At 32.2% G+C, this 18,790-nt stretch overlaps 3 protein-coding genes across 3 annotated transcripts in view; all 3 read left to right on the top strand.

The window, feature by feature from the left end:
• The first annotated feature begins 466 nt into the window (after positions 1 to 466).
• On the top strand, positions 467 to 9,432 carry LOC143078531 (fibrocystin-L-like). The gene is made up of 7 exons (XM_076253393.1): positions 467 to 608; positions 1,936 to 2,183; positions 4,907 to 5,089; positions 5,599 to 5,729; positions 5,908 to 5,956; positions 6,678 to 8,165; positions 9,227 to 9,432. Exons 1-7 carry the CDS (start codon positions 544 to 546, stop codon positions 9,388 to 9,390), a joined length of 2,328 nt encoding a protein of 775 aa, XP_076109508.1. The 5' UTR covers positions 467 to 543; the 3' UTR covers positions 9,391 to 9,432.
• Positions 9,433 to 10,204: 772 nt separating this feature from the next.
• On the top strand, positions 10,205 to 14,175 carry LOC143079187 (fibrocystin-L-like). Its single transcript, XM_076254419.1, has 3 exons — positions 10,205 to 10,316; positions 11,812 to 11,968; positions 13,757 to 14,175. The coding sequence occupies exons 2-3, from the start codon at positions 11,894 to 11,896 to the stop codon at positions 14,009 to 14,011; spliced, it is 330 nt and encodes a 109-aa protein (XP_076110534.1). The 5' UTR covers positions 10,205 to 10,316; positions 11,812 to 11,893; the 3' UTR covers positions 14,012 to 14,175.
• Positions 14,176 to 16,052: 1,877 nt separating this feature from the next.
• Positions 16,053 to 18,790, top strand: part of LOC143079186 (fibrocystin-L-like) — a 40,336-nt gene continuing 37,598 nt past the window's right edge. Inside the window, exons 1-3 of the mRNA XM_076254418.1 lie at positions 16,053 to 16,136; positions 17,046 to 17,175; positions 17,650 to 18,033. Of these exons, the coding sequence (XP_076110533.1) occupies positions 17,685 to 18,033 (349 nt within the window). The 5' untranslated portion in view covers positions 16,053 to 16,136; positions 17,046 to 17,175; positions 17,650 to 17,684. The remainder of the gene's footprint in view (positions 16,137 to 17,045; positions 17,176 to 17,649; positions 18,034 to 18,790) is intronic.

Here is an 18,790-nt window from a genome sequence, read left to right as displayed (position 1 = left end):
TGCTTCTGATAAATTGCCTTGAATTAGATCCTTGTTTAAGTGGAAATCAAAATGAACAAGTTTGTTGCTATTAACTATTTCATTTTTATGACCAAGAAATTGTTAATATACATATGATTTTGTTTTTATTCAAAGAAGAAAATAATTAATTTGATTGAACAATCCTTAGTTGTTATATTTGAAAATGAATGATTGCTTCCACTGACATATTTGGAAAAATACCCAGGTCATCCACCATTTGGTAGGTGAAGCTATTTGATGCGTACATTTGTTTACAACTTTACCTGTGAAGTTCATGTTATTTTTTCCATTATAAAACAATGAACAAAAGGCTACTGTAAACTAATTTTATTTCTTCTGGGCATTGTACTTCTAAAAAAATGTATTTTGCATGTTTATTTTTTACATTTTTCATTATTAGGTGGTTCCCAAATGACCATTACTGGTTCTGGGTTTTCTAATAGTGGAACTCTTCGTATTGGAGATACAGAAATACCAGATGCTGTATTTACAGACAATACCATCACTGCTACTCTTCCATCCATGTCACAAGGAGTTAAAAAAGTCTGGGTGTTTGCTAGTACCAGTAATGGAGCAGCTGTCAACAGGTATACATATTTAAGCAACATAAAATTGATTTTTGTGGATCTCAATGTTCCATGTAATTACTGGTCTGATAGTCTATTATAGCACAATATACACCAATTTTCAATTGATTTTGTCTTTATTTAAGAAATAATTCTTTCATGCCATGCTCTATGCTCATTTTAACATGGTTAGGCATTATATTTGTTAATATCTTAATACCGAGCGGTAGCGAGGTATTAAATGTTTACAAATATAATGCCTACCCATGTTAAAATGAGCATAGAGCATGGCATGATAGAATTATTTTGATTCTAATAGGAATATTTTGAACTTTAGTACCTCGAAGCGGACCTATAGAAGACGCTCGAAATGTCGCCATTTTGATTTGATGAACCAAAAACGTTATAGAAAATCAACAGTTTATCAATAAAAAAGAACAGAAACATTTAAACTTACTTTTAAAATGATTTATTTAATTTCCTAGCGAGCAACAACAACAAAAATGTCCATTTTGATCTTTGGCGTTGTTCAAAATTCATCTGACGTTGCAATTTCAATTGTGACGTCAATCACGTGCAGCCCATGTTCTATTCAAATTAGAACATGGCTTTGTATCAAAAGCTAAAGAAGAACATCATGTTAGAATTCCCCATTTTTTGGGGTTAGTGGTCTTGCTTTTTTGACCATGAGCCATAATTGTCAATTTCATTTAAAATTAACTAGAGGTAATTACTTATGGTTATTTCTCATTCGCAACAAAAAGTCCATTTAAAGATTAAATTCATTCTAATTCTTAACCGAAATAGTTTTAAATCAACTCTACGTGAAGCTTAATTGCAAAGCTCAGTAATTTACATAATTTTTTCTATACAAAATCATTCTTATACATGAAAAAAAATATTCTCGTTATTAGCACTTTAGCCTGACAAATGGCTTTTCAGTCTATTGCATAAACAAAAATTGCCATCTATATTTGCTGCGCTGAAGTCTGACATTTTTTTACTGGAAATTACAATAGGGTTTTAATTGCATTCTTTCAAATCATCCTTCTCTGTGATAATTAGAAGATGTGGTATTATTGCCAATGAGAACTTTCCACCTGAGAAAAAATGACATAGATTAAGTAACAACAGTGAAGTACTGTTGGATTTATTTTTGAGAGATTTCTTGGTCAATAAAGAGCTGTACTTTTTTAGGGAGAGATTATGATCAGTCATTTGAACAAATGAAAAATTATTTATTCATGGAGGGTAACTATTATAATACCTCATTTAACGTATTTTGTTATCGTTTTATTATATATATGGAGGATACATTTGAAAGAAAAAATATATTTGTTGTTTTTAGTTTGAACCAGGTTCCAGAAATAGAGTATTTGTTAAAAGTGACTAATGTATTCCCTAAATCTGGATCCCTGTTTGGTGGTACCAGAGTAACAATAACAGGTGTTGGGTTCGGTACAAATGAGTCACTGACAGAGGTTAAAGTTGGTGACACTGACTGTGATGTTGACTCGGCCAGTGACACAGTGATAGAGTGTACCATACAAGATACAGGAGATGTAGTGGAGATCAACAATCAAGGAATACATAAAGGTACTAAAGTATTTATAAAATATAATATATAATAAAAGTTGTAACTGTTGTATTATGAAACTGATAAGAGTTGTTAGGTAACTTAAATTGATAAACTAACTGGTTTTCTTATCATGATGCATTTGTCTGTTTGTAACAGAAATATGTTGAGAACATCCGTCCCTGAACAGTTCGTCAAATATTAACTAAATTTATCAAAATTATCTAAATTACAAAAACATAGTATTATAAATATTAACTATGTCATCATTAAACTTTTTCCTATCGTCTTGATAGAGGTTGCATTCACATATGAAATGAAACTGATTGTCAATTTTGTTAGGTATGTATAAAGGTATTTTACAAAACCTGACAGCCTAACATTTTCCCATTTCAAGCCAGTAGAGGTTACATAAAGAACAACAGTATTATGAAGGCATTTAAGCTCTGATTTATGTCAGACAATCGATTTTTTTAAAAAATTTTATACGACCGCAAAATTTGAAAAAAATTTCGTCGTATATTGCTATCACGTTGGCGTCTGCGTTGTCGTTGTCGTTGTCGTCGTCGTCGTCCAAATACTTTTAGTTTTCGCACTCTAACTTTAGTAAAAGTGAATAGAAATCTATGAAATTTTAACACAAGGTTTATGACCACAAAAGGAAGGTTGGGATTGATTTTGGGAGTTTTGGTCCGAACATTTTAGGAATTAGGGGCCAAAAAGGGCCCAAATAAGCATTTTCTTGGTTTTCGCACTATAACTTTAGTTTAAGTTAATAGAAATCTATGAAATTTTGACACAAGGTTTATGACCACAAAAGAAAGGTTGGGATTGATTTTGGGAGTTTTGGTTCCAATAGTTTAGGAATTAGGGGCCAAAAAAGGGCCCAAATAAGCATTATTCTTGGTTTTCGCACAATTACTTTAGTTTAAGTAAATAGAAATCAATGAAATTTAAACACAATGTTTATGACCACAAAAGAAAGGTTGGTATTGATTTTGGGAGTTTAGGTCCCAACAGTTTAGGAATTAGGGGCCAAAAAGGGACCCAAATAAGCATTTTTCTTGGTTTTCGCACCATAACTTTAGTATAAGTAAATAGAAATCTATGAAATTTAAACACAAGGTTTATGACCATAAAAGGAAGGTTGGTATTGATTTTGGGAGTTTTGGTCCCAACAGTTTAGGAATAAAGGGTCCAAAATTAAACTTTGTTTGATTTCATCAAAAATTGAATAATTGGGGTTCTTTGATATGCCGAATCTAACTGTGTATGTAGATTCTTAATTTTTGGTCCCGTTTTCAAATTGGTCTACATTAAGGTCCAAAGGGTCCAAAATTAAACTTAGTTTGATTTAAAAAAAAATTGAATCCTTGGGGTTCTTTGATATGCTGAATCTAAAAATGTACTTAGATTTTTTATTATGGGGCCCAGTTTTCAAGTTGGTCCAAATCGGGGTCCAAAATTAAACTTTGTTTGATTTCATCAAAAATTTAATAATTGAGGTTCTTTGATATGTCAAATCTAACTGTGTATGTAGATTCTTAATTTTTGGTCCCGTTTTAAAATTAGTCTACATTAAAGTCCAAAGGGTCCAAAATTAAACTAAGTTTGATTTTAACAAAAATTGAATTCTTGGGCCTCTTTGATATGCTGAATCTAAACATGTACTTAGATTTTTGATTATGGGCCCAGTTTTCAAGTTGGTCCAAATCAGGATCCAAAATTATTATATTAAGTATTGTGCAATAGCAAGAAATTTTCAATTGCACAGTATTCAGCAATAGCAAGAAATCTTCAATTGCACAGTATTGTGCAATAGCAAGAAATCTTCAATTGCACAGTATTGTGCAATAGCAAATATTTTCAATTGCACAGTATTGCACAATAGCAAGAAATATCTAATTGCACAATATTGTGCAATAGCAAGAAATTCCAATTGGATTTCAATTGGAGTTATCTTTCTTTGTCCAGAATAGTAGTTGAATCAACTTAAATCATTGTTTTATACAATATACAATGTATATTCACTTTTACTACCAACTGATAGATTAAAACAATCTTTACCATTCAGTGATAACAAGCACTTTTTTTACATTTTAATATTTTATGATGTATTTAAATGAGTAGTTATTGTTGCAAACTTCATTAGAAATTTGAATTGAGATCAGTTTTGAAATAAGGGAAAGGGGGATGTGAAAAAAAATTGGGGGGTCAATTTTTTTCATTTCAGATTTCATAAATAAAAAGAAAATTTCTTCAAACATTTTTTTGAGAGGATTAATATTCAACGGCATAGTGAATTGCTCAAAGGCAAAAAAAATGTTTTAAGTTCATTAGACCACATTCATTCTGTGTCAGAAACCTATGCTGTGTCAACTATTTAATCACAATCCAAATTTAGAGCTGAATCCAGCTTGAATGTTGTGTCCATACTTGCCCCAACCGTTCAGGGTTCAACCTCTGCGGTCGTATAAAGCTGCGCCCTGCGGAGCATCTGGTGTTACTTGTTAACATTTTATATTTTCAGTTTTTATGACTAAATTACCCTTTTCGATTTGAATTTACCTCAGTGGTTGTTTTTTTCAATTTTTTAAAATAAATCATACAGTACTGTTAATGATATCTTCTTTTATAGGCTCCACAAAAAAATGTATGAAAGCCAGCATTCTATTTACGGTTGTTTTATATAAGATTTATTGGTGTATTTTAATTATTTGATACAATCAATTTTTATTTTCAGTACATGGTAAGGGCTATGGATGGACTCCTAAGAATGCCAACGTAAAAGTAGGTGATACGATAAGATGGACATGGACAACATATTTCTATATAATTAACTTTAACCCTTGTGTTAGACAGACAGTCAACCTGACATCCATGGTTCTACCTGATGATGGATTTATCAGTGCAGCATCACCAAATGGTACACATTTTATTCTATTAATTATGATGTAATTGAAAATTGGAATAATTCTAACAGACAATATAAGATTGTCTTTGTTAAACTGAAATAAAAGATTTGAGTAGTTGTAAAAACTTCTAAAAGTTAAATCTGAAACATGCCAATGATGTCGATGTAAATTTGTTCTGCCTAACCAAAGTTCCACTGGAAACTTTATTGTAAACAATATGATATCTGTTCCTGTTTAAATATTCTATACCATGTATTCCTTCAGGAACATAAACTGTAATATTTATTCATGTGGAAACATTATTCCAGAATATTTTAATCCATTTGAAAATTATATTAAGAAGGAAAAAAAATTATTTTGTGGCAATGAGACAATTATTTACCAGAACCCAAATAACCTAATTATTTCTAGATAGTAAACTTTATAGTTGTGTAGTAGATTCTTATTAACTCGAAGTTGACAGTACTATATTTTACAAATTGAGATTTTATAGAGTAATTGAATATGTAATTTATTTCAGGTGTGTTTGAATACAGAGTCTCAAAGTCAAATGTGACATACTATTATTCTAGTTGTTGGATAGAGGAGTATGAAATCATCCGTTATATTGGAACATTGATTGTAGAAGAGAAACCTCAGTCTGTAGAGGAGGTTACTGTAAAAGTAGGAGGATTTGAGGCCACTTACGATGTTAATTCAGGTACTAGGTTAAGGTATTCACCAATCAGTCTGTAGAGGAGGTCAGTGTAAAAGTAGGAGGATATGAGGCCACTTACGATGTTAATTCAGGTACTAGGTTAAGGTATTCACCAATCAGTCTGTAGAGGAGGTCACTGTAAAAGTAGGAGGATATGAGGCCACTTACGATGTTAATTCAGGTACTAGGTTAAGGTATTCACCAATCAGTCTGTAGAGGAGGTCAGTGTAAAAGTAGGAAGATTTGAGGCCACTTACGATGTTAATTCAGGTACTAGGTTTAGGTATTCACCAATCAGTCTGTAGAGGAGGTCAGTGTAAAAGTAGGAAGATTTGAGGCCACTTACGATGTTAATTCAGGTACTAGGTTAAGGTATTCACCAATCAGTCTGTAGAGGAGGTCAGTGTAAAAGTAGGAGGATATGAGGCCACTTACGATGTTATTTCAGGTACTAGGTTTAGGTATTCACCAATCAGTCTGTAGAGGAGGTCACTGTAAAAGTAGGAGGACATGAGGCCACTTACGATGTTAATTCAGGTACTAGGTTAAGTTATTCACCAATCAGTCTTATACATGTAGTAGTGCTGTGGTATAATTAGTTTATCTGCACATATACCTTTTATAGTCTATTAACAATGTGTTATAAATTTTTGTTGCTATTAAAGGTCATGTGCAGAAACGGAAGGTGCACTCAACTTTACCTTCTGTTCATACATATTTTATAATGTATTAGAATAAACTTTCAATATTTTTTCACCATTTGATTGTTTTTGTTTGGTCTTTTCTTGACATTCTCTTAAAAACACAAACACTTCACAAGTAATTTAATCATATTGAACCATCTGCAATTAAAACTGATAAGGTACAGTAATTTTTGCATTAAAAAATCTTTTGCATTTCAGGTGTTTCTGACCCAAGTGCACCATCAGGGTGCAGTGAAATAAGAACACCTAAAACAGGTTGTACCACAGCTCCACCAACAGGGGGAGCTGCTGACAAGTTTAACTTCCTGTTGCAGACATGCTTCACACCAGTAGTTGATTCCTTCAGTACAGGTGATGGGACAACATCAGATAGCATTACAATCTTAGGTGAAGGTTTCTCGTCGACACCCTGCCAAAATGAAGTTTACATTGGAAAAGACATGTGTACTGTCCAGTCATCCACTGAAGGTCAGATAGTATGTTCACTGGATGCAGCTAGTTCACCATTGGTATGCAAGCCACAAATGTTCAGTGTTCGAGTCGCTAATCGTGGAAATGCCAATATAGAGGTCAGTGGTCAGAATGCTAGGCGATTTGTGTTGTATCCAATGATCAGTGGTATCTCTCCATCCTCTGTGTCCATCAATGGTCAAGGTTTACTGACTATAACAGGATCTGGTTTCCAAGGTGATGAGAACTCTATTGTTGTTACAGTTGGTTCATTGACTTGTGCAATCCAGTCTGTTACCTACACTGAGATAACTTGTACAATGCCAGCATTTTCAGCCAGTAACCAGTTGGTAGAGGTTAAGGTTGGTGCTAATGGTCGTGTGTGTGATGCTAAATGTGAAGTTTCTGCATCCTGTGAAATAACCTATGCCCTGGCTAGCACACCCGAAATGACAAGTGTTGCTCCCATATCGTTTGATGGTACATCTACTTCAGTAACAATAACAGGTCAAGGATTTGGTACTGATAGTTCAAATGTAATGGTAACAATTGGCGGGGCTGATTGTACAGTTTCCGTTGTGACTGCTCAGACCGTCACATGTACAATAACCAATGTTCCTGTTGGATCTCAACCTGTAGTTGTATTGCTAACCTACATTGGATTAGCAACAAACACTAACAATATACAGATAACAAGCCAAGCTATAATTTCTAGCATAACTCCATCAGAAGGGAGTATCCATGGTGGTACTATGATTGATATTGCTGGAAATGGATTCACAAATGATACAGTTGTTACAATAGATGGAGCCACTTGTCAAATAAGACTTGTTACCTTGTCCTCAGTCAAGTGCATGACACCATCACACACTGCACAAACAGGAGTAGCTGTCAACGTCATGGCTAACGGTGTCAATTATCCAGCTCAGACATTTGATTACACAACAGCAGCAACCCCACAAGTCAATATCATCACCTTCACAACACCTCATGCGGGAGAAACTGTATTCATCAATGGTGCTGGATTCTCAAGTGACCAGATTAAAAACAAAGTAACCATAAATTCTGTTGATTGTCCAGTGACCTCTTCATCGCCTACTGAAGTTCAATGTACAGCACCTGCCCTACCTGACGGAACACACAACCTTGTTGTTCATGTAGAAGGAAAAGGATTATCGAATGATGACAAAACAGTTACATATGTGATAACATTATCAGCAATAAATCCAACTCAAGGTATGATATTTAGAAATGATTTGAACTGGATGACAAGCTTAGTTGAAATCTTGTAACAAACATATGATTAAAAACACAAACAATATCATTCTTTGAAACATTTTGAAACATATAAAAACAGACATTATTATACCAACGTTTGGTTAATGTAAAAGAAATCACAGTCTTTGTAGATTGTATAAAAGTCATGGAAATAAAGGATTAATTTTCATTATTAGCTGGCAAAACTAACTCAAAAAAACCATGATAACCATAAAAACACAAATATATGTTTATTTGAATTGTATTTAGATATTATATTTATAATTAACTTTTTCCACCCATTTTAAGTGTAAAGTACTGTGGATTCATTATTATTCGTTGGATACCAATTTTCATGGGTTTCTTGGGTACAGGTGAACCACGAATTCATATGTTCAACGAATTACAAATTTTCTATAGGCTTTGTACATAGAAATCGGCAAACCAGGAATTCAGGTATCCACGAAAATGTAAATTTTCTTCAATCCACGAAAATTGATATCCACGAAAATAAATGAATCCACAGTACATTCAAATAGTTAATTGTTTTTGAATTTGAGTTGGGAAAATTCAATATAGAAAATCAATGTTATAGGATTGAAAGAATTTAAACTGTATATAACCAACTTATAATTAAAAATTGACAAATTGGTTGTGCACAGCTTTCATTTTTGCACTGAATTTCAATGAAACAAATGCAGATACTGATTCATTACCAATAACAATATACATGTATATCAATAAGATATAAGAACTCCTTGGAATTTTATAGAGATTAAGGAAGTAGACCCTAGGTTAAGGGAAATTACTCTTTAAATCACAAGTATTTTTGATTCAATCATTGTCATAAAGATATTCTATGCTTCTTTAAGTTACATAGATTATTCCCAATCTATTTAAGGTAAATGCTTAAAATACTTTGATGAAACTTTACTTTACAAAAACATAAATTTATGATTTAAAGAGATATCTCCCTGAACCAAGGTCTATTCCCTTAATTGCATCTAATAATACAAATGATTTTTTTGTTTTGATAACAGGTAGTGTTGGTGGTGGACAGAAGGTGACCCTTACAGGATCAGGATTCAGGAACACAACAATAGTTGAAATTTGCAATCAAGAATGTCAAAGAGATGAGTCTGAGGTGCAGACAGCAGCACAAATTATATGTTTAGTTCCTCCAGCTAGTGGTAAATTTTATTGATGTTTTACACAGTTGTCATTTATTCATATGGGGATACTGTAAATTCAGAAATTATCAAATGTGTTTATTTTTGCGACTTTTGAAGCTCTGTAAAAGCACAGGTCAAGTTTGATTTGATAAATTTCATAGTTGTACTAGAATTATGCCCTTATTATTCTGTATTGTGGATTATGAGTGCCAGATTTGAATTTTATTTTTACAGCCCCTCAACACAGGTGTAGTTAATACTTGACTAATATGCTCACTTAATTTTAACAATTGATAATGTAGAAAACATGCATTTACCCCTGTCATTAAAATTTGTAATGATGTTAAAAATTTGCTTAAAAATTGTAAAACTCAGTTCAGCAAAAGGAGACAAAAGATATTTGAAGTAGGCATAAAATATGAAATAGATGGTTATGATAAAAAGGACATCGGAAAATTATTCTGTGTTCTGAATTATTCCTGATTTAAACCAAAATGATAACCGTAATCACAAGGGATGACAAAGACAAACAAACTTCAGTTTCTATACTAATTTTAGACTAGAGAGCCAAAATTGATTGATTTAATATAGAAGACACAGACAGCAAAATGTTCATGACAGATGTAATCATAAAGAACTCGGGTTTTTTTGGTCAACATTTTGATCTTCCTATTCTTTATACATTTGCAGTTTTATTAACAGAATATCATTATTAAATGCAGAGGTTCAGTCAACTAAGTTGAATATTCTTTTTTATTTTTTATATATTTGTAGTTTCAGTAACGAGTACCTTAGGATGTAATGTAGAAGTCCAGAACTCCCAGTCAGGAAGACGTAAAAGGAATCCAATTACCTATACTTACTTGGCAAGCCTGACTCCCTCCATCACTAATGTAACACCTCGTCGAGGGGGAACTGGTGGAGGGGTAACAGTTACCATCGATGGAACTGGATTTGGGTAGGTATTATAAAAGGGACTTCTATTCTATTAATCATTTGTTATTCTTTTTTATACGCCCGTCGTCTTTAAGAATTTATGGGGCTTTATTCATAAAAAAGGGGGGATTTTCAACACTTCGTACAATAACTCAAAAAGGATTTCACCAATGTCCATGAAACTTTGGTGAATTGTTTATATCTAATGATGTAATCTTCCTTTCAATTTTTATAAATTTCAGATTTAAAGTTTTGGATTTATGGGGCTTTATTCATAAAAAAAAAAGGGGGATTTTCAACACTTCGGACAATAACTCAAAAAGGACTTCACCAATGTCCATGAAACTTTGGTGAATTGTTTATATCTATTGATGTAAGCTCCCTTTCAATTTTTATAAATTTCAGATTTTAAGTTTTGGATTTATGGGGCTTTATTCATAAAAAAGGGGGGATTTTCAACACTTCGTACAATAACTCAAAAAGGCTTTCACCAAGGTCCATGAAACTTTGGTGAATTGTTTATATCTATTGATGTAAGCTCCCTTTCAATTTTTATAAATTTAAGATTTTAAGTTTTGGATTTATGGGGCTTTATTCATAAAAAAAAAGGGGGATTTTCAACACTTCGGAGTATAACTCAAAAAGGCTTTCACCAATGTCCATGAAACTTTGGTGAATAGTTTATATCTATTGATGTAAGCTCCCTTTCAATTTTTATAAATTTCAGATTTTACATTTCCGTGTTATGAATTTTTATGCTTAAAAAAGGGGGGATTTTCCAATTTTGGGACAATAACTAACACTTTCACAAAATTTTATGCAACTTTGATAAATTGTTTATATCTATTGACATAAGCTCCCTTTCCACTTTTATAAATTTTAGATTTTACATTTTCTTAAGTAATGAATTTTTATACTTAAAAAAGGGGGATTTTATGAAACTTTGGTGAATATATTAATGTAACATCACTTTTAATTTGTATACAAATTAAAAGAGCAATGGGCATATCATGCGCTAAAGCGCAGCCCTTTATTAATTGAGTTATTGTCTCATTGAAATTAACCAGCACATCAAGTTTAAGAAACATCAACAATGTTATTAGCTTGAGATCTGTCATATCATTTGGTATAGACAGGGGTGTATGTCAAGCAGAGAAGTATTCATATATTTTAATGTGTCAATGGAATACCACAGACATCAGCTTGTATACATATCTTTAGGGCATATTTAAATATTAACATCTATTGTTTTAGTATTTTAATTTTGTAATAATAAATGAAGCATGAACCTATAAGATAGATTCCATTGGTACTAACCAGCACTATTAATGTTATAAATTTTACAGAACTGGTTGCAAGGTTTGTTGATGTCATGGTAGCATGAACCTATAAGGCCTCCAACCATCCCTGTTACAATTTATTTTATTTTACAAAACTGTTGCTGGATTTGTTGATGTTATGGTACCATGACAATATAAGGACTCAAACCATCTTTGTGACAATTTTATATTTTACAGAACTGTAACCGGGAATGTTGATGTTAAGATAGCAGGGACACCATGCACAGTTATTAACGTTGTGGATAATCAAGTAACATGTATGACTGGGGAGCACTCACCAGCAGAGGTCACTAGTGTCATGGTCCAAGTCAATGGAAATGGATATTCTATTGAGGTACTATTCAGTGTTCTCCCCAGGATTTTTGGATAGCACCAGGGTAACGCGTGACGAAATGAATTTTACAATATTGTGTGTCGCGTTGCGTCGCTTATTTTTTTCTTGTTAGTTTTTGTCATTACCTTTTTGCCTTTGTTTTGTTTACTATGGTACTGTGTTGTATGGACTTTGGGTCAGAACATTATTGGTAGAAAAAGTAAATCAATAAAACAGTTTGTATACTTTAATATCTTTGAAAAAGAAAAGAAAGCACAATAAGTCTTTAAACTAAAGTCACTTCTTATATTTTGATCAAGCCATTTTGTCCCAATACTTGTAGTTACACTACACATTCCCCATGTTAGATTTGACCATAACAATGAACTTTGAACAAGATTAATTTTTGATACAGAATCTTCAGTAAATTAAAAACTTTCTATTCTTTTTAACAACAAATTAATTTATTTTCTTATGCATATTAGTTTTTACTTTAAATTATTTATATATAGTTAAAATATTTTATTTCAAATATGAAAGTAATTTTAAAATTTATATTCCTATTAAATTTAGGCATTTAGCTTTACATCCATTGCAATTTGAAAATTACTACCAATTTGATATAAAAGTCTGTGTATCAATAAAGGTATGATTCTCTAAAATAATTTGCAAAACATTTTTGTTGGTATGTTCTACGAAAGTTTTTATCCTTAATGTAACATTCTAATATAATTTTGCATTCAATTTGTACTTTATTTTAATTTTCAATGAGAAATTATATGTGAGGAGCATTTATTTGTAATAAGCAAAATCAGGGGAAGTAACTCCACAATTAATTTCTAACAGGCAAATTATTTTGACTAAAGACTGGCGTAATAGAGTTCATTAACAAATGTCTGCTTGTCCCCTATTACAAGTCTGTTATTAAAAATATGATCTCTTAATTAATTAAAACACAAGAGAATCATGTACATCGATTAAATCCAATCATCAAGGTTAACCTCAACAGGTAAATCGATCACGTGGTGTAAACAATCTACTTGTCAATACTGGATTAAACTGGTTAGAACTGGTCAATTTTCATGTAAAATTTTAATCCTCACTGAAAGTTGAAGTCATCTGAAACTTTACCGATTTTGATACGATTTTTTTACCGAAAACTTTAGCACCACGGAGAAAAATTATACATCGCGGCAAGAACGATACCACCGCGGTAGAAAATTATACATCGCGGGCCCGTGGTCCTTTAAGGGCCTGGGGAGAACACTGCTATTGAAAAAAATCTTTTTTAATAAACAGGGAAAAAAATACCTCCACATGTAATAGGTGCCATTAAGGTGAATTAATTTATTGTTTTTTTTCGTTTGTATATATTCATGTCATACTTTTGTAAGTTCTAATTCCCCTCAAACTACTTTGACAGAGAGCAACCAAACTTGCATTAATTGTTAGACAGGAAGAAAAGTTTTGCATATTAACTGCAGAATAAACTGATTGAATACAGGTTAGTTCCAGACAATGATTATTGAGAAATACCTGTTGATGTACTAGCCTTTATTAAACATGATGTTATGTAGATCTTTTTATACAATGACTTCCAGGCATCGAGTGAAAATACAATGTACGTACAATGCATAGATTTGTGTACAATGACATGTGCATTTCTTTATTTGGGAGCTACCATTTGATTTTTAAGTGGGAGACAGTAGGACAATATTTTTCATCTTAGCCTCTCATATATAAAATCAAATGGTAGCTCCCTTAATATTGTATCTTGTAAATATACATTTTTTTTTAAACTTATTACAGGCTAGTCCTGGAGATGCCAAGTTCCAGTATGTTGATCTGTGGTCTTCCCCCTGGACCTGGGGTGGAAACCCTCCACCAGGGGATGGTACTTTGGTGGTAATAAAGAAAGGACAAACTGTTGTTCTGGATCAGAACACAGCATCTCTGAAAGCTTTGTTGATACAAGGTGAGTTTATTAGTTCAACAATTGGCAAATCAAGTCATAAGGTTACAAAGCATTCACAAGATATGCATGTACGTAAAATAGATATATAGATTTGTTCAGAAGCTATGGTATATCAAAATAAAGCAGAAATGGGGAATATTTCACTCCAACCTATTATTACAAAGGACATTAAGACTGTGATGTACTCTTTCCTGTGAAGACAGCAATAACACCAGTGGCTGATCCAACCATTTTTAAAAGGGGTAGTTTTTGGGATATGATTGCTTTCAAGCAATCTGTAGACTTATACCATTGGCTCAGGACAATGCCCTCACGTCAAGCGTTTTCTTCTAAACATTAAGGACCATCTCAGATTCTTATGATTGTCTTGGTTTAAAAGGTAAAAACAAACAAAGGGATTGAACTTAAACAACTTTCCTATAATGTTCTTTTCATAATCTTTATGTTTGATATTTCCCTTGACTGATATGCGTGTTTTTAACAACACGGAAAATCAGAATTAAGCAGTATTAATATTTAGTGTTTTTATAAATTTAGAAACACGTCAGAGGGAATTCCCCAGTATGTGTTCTCTGAATTCCGATAAATCTATTTCTGTCATATAAGAACTGAAGTGGAGTTTTACTTGTATGTCACCGTTATTAAACTGATATTTGATATTGTACTTCCATAAAGAAATAGAGAACCATCTAGGTTTAATATACGTTCTTACTACAGGGTTTGTTTAGGTAATTATGCGCATGCGTATAGTTTTCTTGACTTCAAGGGCTATTAGATTAAATGGTTGCTATGGATTCCCCACTCAATTGATTAATTTATAACTCATGGGCTCGTTTCTATGTATGTCTGCTATTGAGGGTTATTGTTGTTGCATAATTTTAAATCATATGCATCATTTAAATTTAAATAAATGTAGTCCACATCGTAATGGTTTAACTTCAACACCCCTGCAGGCGAAATGGAGCTTGAGTCTTCCATGTTATCGTTTCGAGTTGTCTCCCTTCTGGAAGTCACTTGAATTCTGAATCAAAACAACACGTTGAGAAAAATTAACTCGTTCTCTCGATAAACGTCATATTATATTAAAAACGATCACAATTTAAACCGAAAAATGTGTACGGAAAGGAGTCATGATCACTGACCCAAAGGAAATTAAATATTTAAAGAGTTAGGAATGGGGTGATAGGTGATTGGATACGAAGTGAAATACTTCTCCCACTCTTAGTCTCAGTGACTGCTGTGGAAAGTAAACTTGGAATTGATAGTACAAAAATAAAACACATTAGGCCTAAGTACATTGTTCATACACTTTTAACCGGGATTGGCTATTTTGTAACTATTCAGATTACGTAAATTACATTTTACATGTGCAGTTGAATTAGTTTTGAAAATAATATTATCCAGCTAGATGTATACATGAGTCAATGAAAACAATGGCAATCGTATCCCTCAGAGCAATCTGCTCTTTGATTACCATATGTCCCCATCCAAATAACCCCCGAAACATGCTTAAACTTGCAAATTATTGAAAAAAACTGTTACTTATAAAGTCATAATAAACAAGTGACCGGTGAAAAATAATGTTATTCCAATTCTTGAACCAATGCATACAAACATCATAAACTTAGTCTTCTGTGCACGATTTTATCATTTTTTTCGCATAAATTTCGTATAATCGTCAATTTTTTTTCAATCTGTCAGTGTTGTTGTGAAAATATGGCAGGTAATTGAAGTTCGTGTTTTGAAGCCAAAGTTTAACGATTGTCACCTGTTTGTCAACAAACAGCAAAAAAGTATGGATATTGAGCATGTGTTTAACATGTACAATCAGATAATAGTTTATTTTAAGGACATCCATGCGTATTGCGATCACCAGATTTTTACGAGATGGGTCACTGAGTGAGTGACTGAGGTCACTTTGCATACGGAAAATATGTCGGGGTATTGGAAGCAATTAAAATAAAGTAAACTTCTTCTAAATATGAACAAATTAAAGAATTTTCTTCAGAAAAAAAGTATATGTACAGAAGTTTTATAATGAAAACTATCCATTGAGTTATTAAAAACATATGCATTATTTTTTTTTAATTTGGGGTTTCTTATGAATTTAATATAATACATATTTTGATTTCAGGTGGTGAGCTAATATTTGATGAGGCAGATGTAGAAATAAGGGCAGACAACATTTTAATCCTAGATGGAGGACTTTTACAGGTATTCGATTTGTTATTTTGAGGACTAGCAATTTATATAGAGAAAGTAAATTTTTAGATGTCAAAAGTGGATGTATTTACAAGATTAATAATGATAAAAGCATTTAAGTTAAGCATATCCTTGCTAATTCATTTAATTTTATTTAGTTTTAAAAGTTATTTCATCAAATTTCATTGCTGTTATGACAAAATGAATAAAACATTGAAATCGTATCATTACAAATGAAGTAAAAGTCATTTAAAGTAAAACTGGCTTTCCCACTTCTATTATAATTATATGATATATGGCACATTTTTGGAAGTAAAATATCTTTTATTAATGTGCCTAGCAAAGTCTTTCAATTTTTCTTATTAAAAAAAATATTTACTGTGAATTCATTTATTTTCGTTGGTATCAATTTTCCTGGATTGCTAAAAACTTAAATATTTGTGGATATTTGATTTCGTGGTTTTGCATATCTCTGTATATAAAGCCTATTTAAAATAAGTTATTCGTTGAACATTTGAATTTGTGGTTCACCTTTAACCACTAAACCCATGAAAATTGGTATCCAACGAATAATCATGAATCCACAGTAGTTCTTCAGTCGACTTCAGATAGTGCAGTGGAAGTTGTTGAATTTCTGATTTGCTTTTGGTATACCCATTTTTTATTGGTGTATTGAATTAAAAATAATAATACTGTAAATTCATTCATATTCATTGATACCATTTTTTGTGGATTAAGGAAAATGTGCATGTTCGTGGATATTTAATTTTGTGGTTTTACCCAAGTCTCCATACAAGCCTATTGCCAATTTGTTATTCGTTGAACATTTATTTTGTGGTTCATTAGCTGTACCCACAATATCCTCAAAAATTGGTATCAAAAGAATAATAATAAATTCACAGTATATTAAATTTAAAATAGGTTGGTACAGAGGATAAACCTTTTCAACATAAAGCCATTATCACTGGTACTGGACATGTCAGAACTAAAGAACTGCCGATTTATGGAACAAAGTCAGTTGGTGTAAGAGAAGGCAGACTGGATCTTCATGGTTTGTTTAATTTGAAACAATTAAATCTGTCTAAACTTAACCCTGAGTAAATAGGAAACATGTCTAAATGAAATTCTGAGTAAAAAATAATAAACCTGTTTTAAAGGCTTAATATGCAGGAGAGTCTTCTTGTTCATTTTCTCTTTTTTTTGTTGGTATTTTTGATATGTTCTATGGAAATATGCAAAGAGAAGAATACCTGAATGACTTAATTGTTGCGATATTTCAGCCTTAGATATGCATTTTAAATGTAAATATACAAATTTGAATCACCAATACTGTTTTATATAAATTATGGCATGTCCTTTTTTATATCAGCCTTGGCATCATCCCATATTAGCCCTAGGCACTTAAGCCTTAAAAAAGATATATTCATTTAATCAACATATTTATGCTGATCTTTATTAAGTTATGTCTGTAAATGTGTAACTACTCACATTTATTTATTTTTATGAATGTTCAATCTATTTAAAGGTCAGGTCATAGATGTTACATGGACAAAGTTAGCCATGACTGCAACTGTTGGGAGTAACACGATAACTGTTAAAGACTCAGTGGTCAATGGTACAAGACCATGGAGAAATGGGGATCAAATTGCTATAGCATCTACTGGTCACTTCAACTCACAAGAACAGAATGAATTACATACTATTGATTATGTTGAGGCGAACGGGGTAAAGATACACCTGACTGATATGCTGAAATATGAACATCTGGGAACCTCTGAAACAATTGGTGGACACACACTAGAATACCGAGCAGAAGTAGCTATGTTGACACGTAATATTCTTGTAAGAGGGTTCAGCGACCCCCAATGGGAAGAAGAGATTGAAAAATGTGATGCAGGATTTAATACAGGTTTGTAAAATATTTTTCTAATGATGGTCTACTTGTTAACATCTGCTGTACTTGTACATAAGTGGTTTTGACTGAAATAGGTTTACTGTGGATTCATTCATGGGATACCAATTTTTGTCGATTTCGTGGTTACAGGTGAACGAATTTAAATGTTCAACAAATTACAAATTTGCTATAGGCTTGTATGCAGTGCTTAGTAAAACCAAAAAAATCAAATATCCACGATAATACAAAGTTTCTTCAATCTTGAAAAATTGGAACCATAGAAAAGTAATGAATGCATAGAATATTAAAAACAGATAATTTTGGCCTTGACGTCTATGATAGTGAAACATTAAATCTTATTTGAGTTTTGGTTCATAACTTTTTTACTGTAGCACTTAGATTAACAAACATTGTATGCAGAAGTATCATTCTGACCTTGACTTTGACCTTTAATTTGTATATTTACAGTATACTTACCGAAGAATTTGTTCCTGAATCAGTATTATAAATTCTGTATGATGGACCAATCGGTAACCATGTTAATAACTAACTCAGAGGCAATGATTAATATTACAATGAATGACTGAAACCCAAAATAACAAAATGCCACTGTCTTAATTTAAAATCTTCATAGTTGCTGCTAAAATGCGTTTAATAGGGGATGGGGTTATTTGCTCATGTATGTGGAAGGAAAGCTCTATTTTTATTCAACTGAAAATTTCATTCTTTTGGTTTCCATGTCATAAATGGTACCATTTGACAATATCTGATA

Source organism: Mytilus galloprovincialis, chromosome 6, assembly GCF_965363235.1.
Source record: "Mytilus galloprovincialis chromosome 6, xbMytGall1.hap1.1, whole genome shotgun sequence".
Lineage (NCBI taxonomy): Eukaryota > Metazoa > Mollusca > Bivalvia > Mytilida > Mytilidae > Mytilus > Mytilus galloprovincialis.
This window is presented reverse-complemented; position numbering and strand designations above follow the sequence as displayed.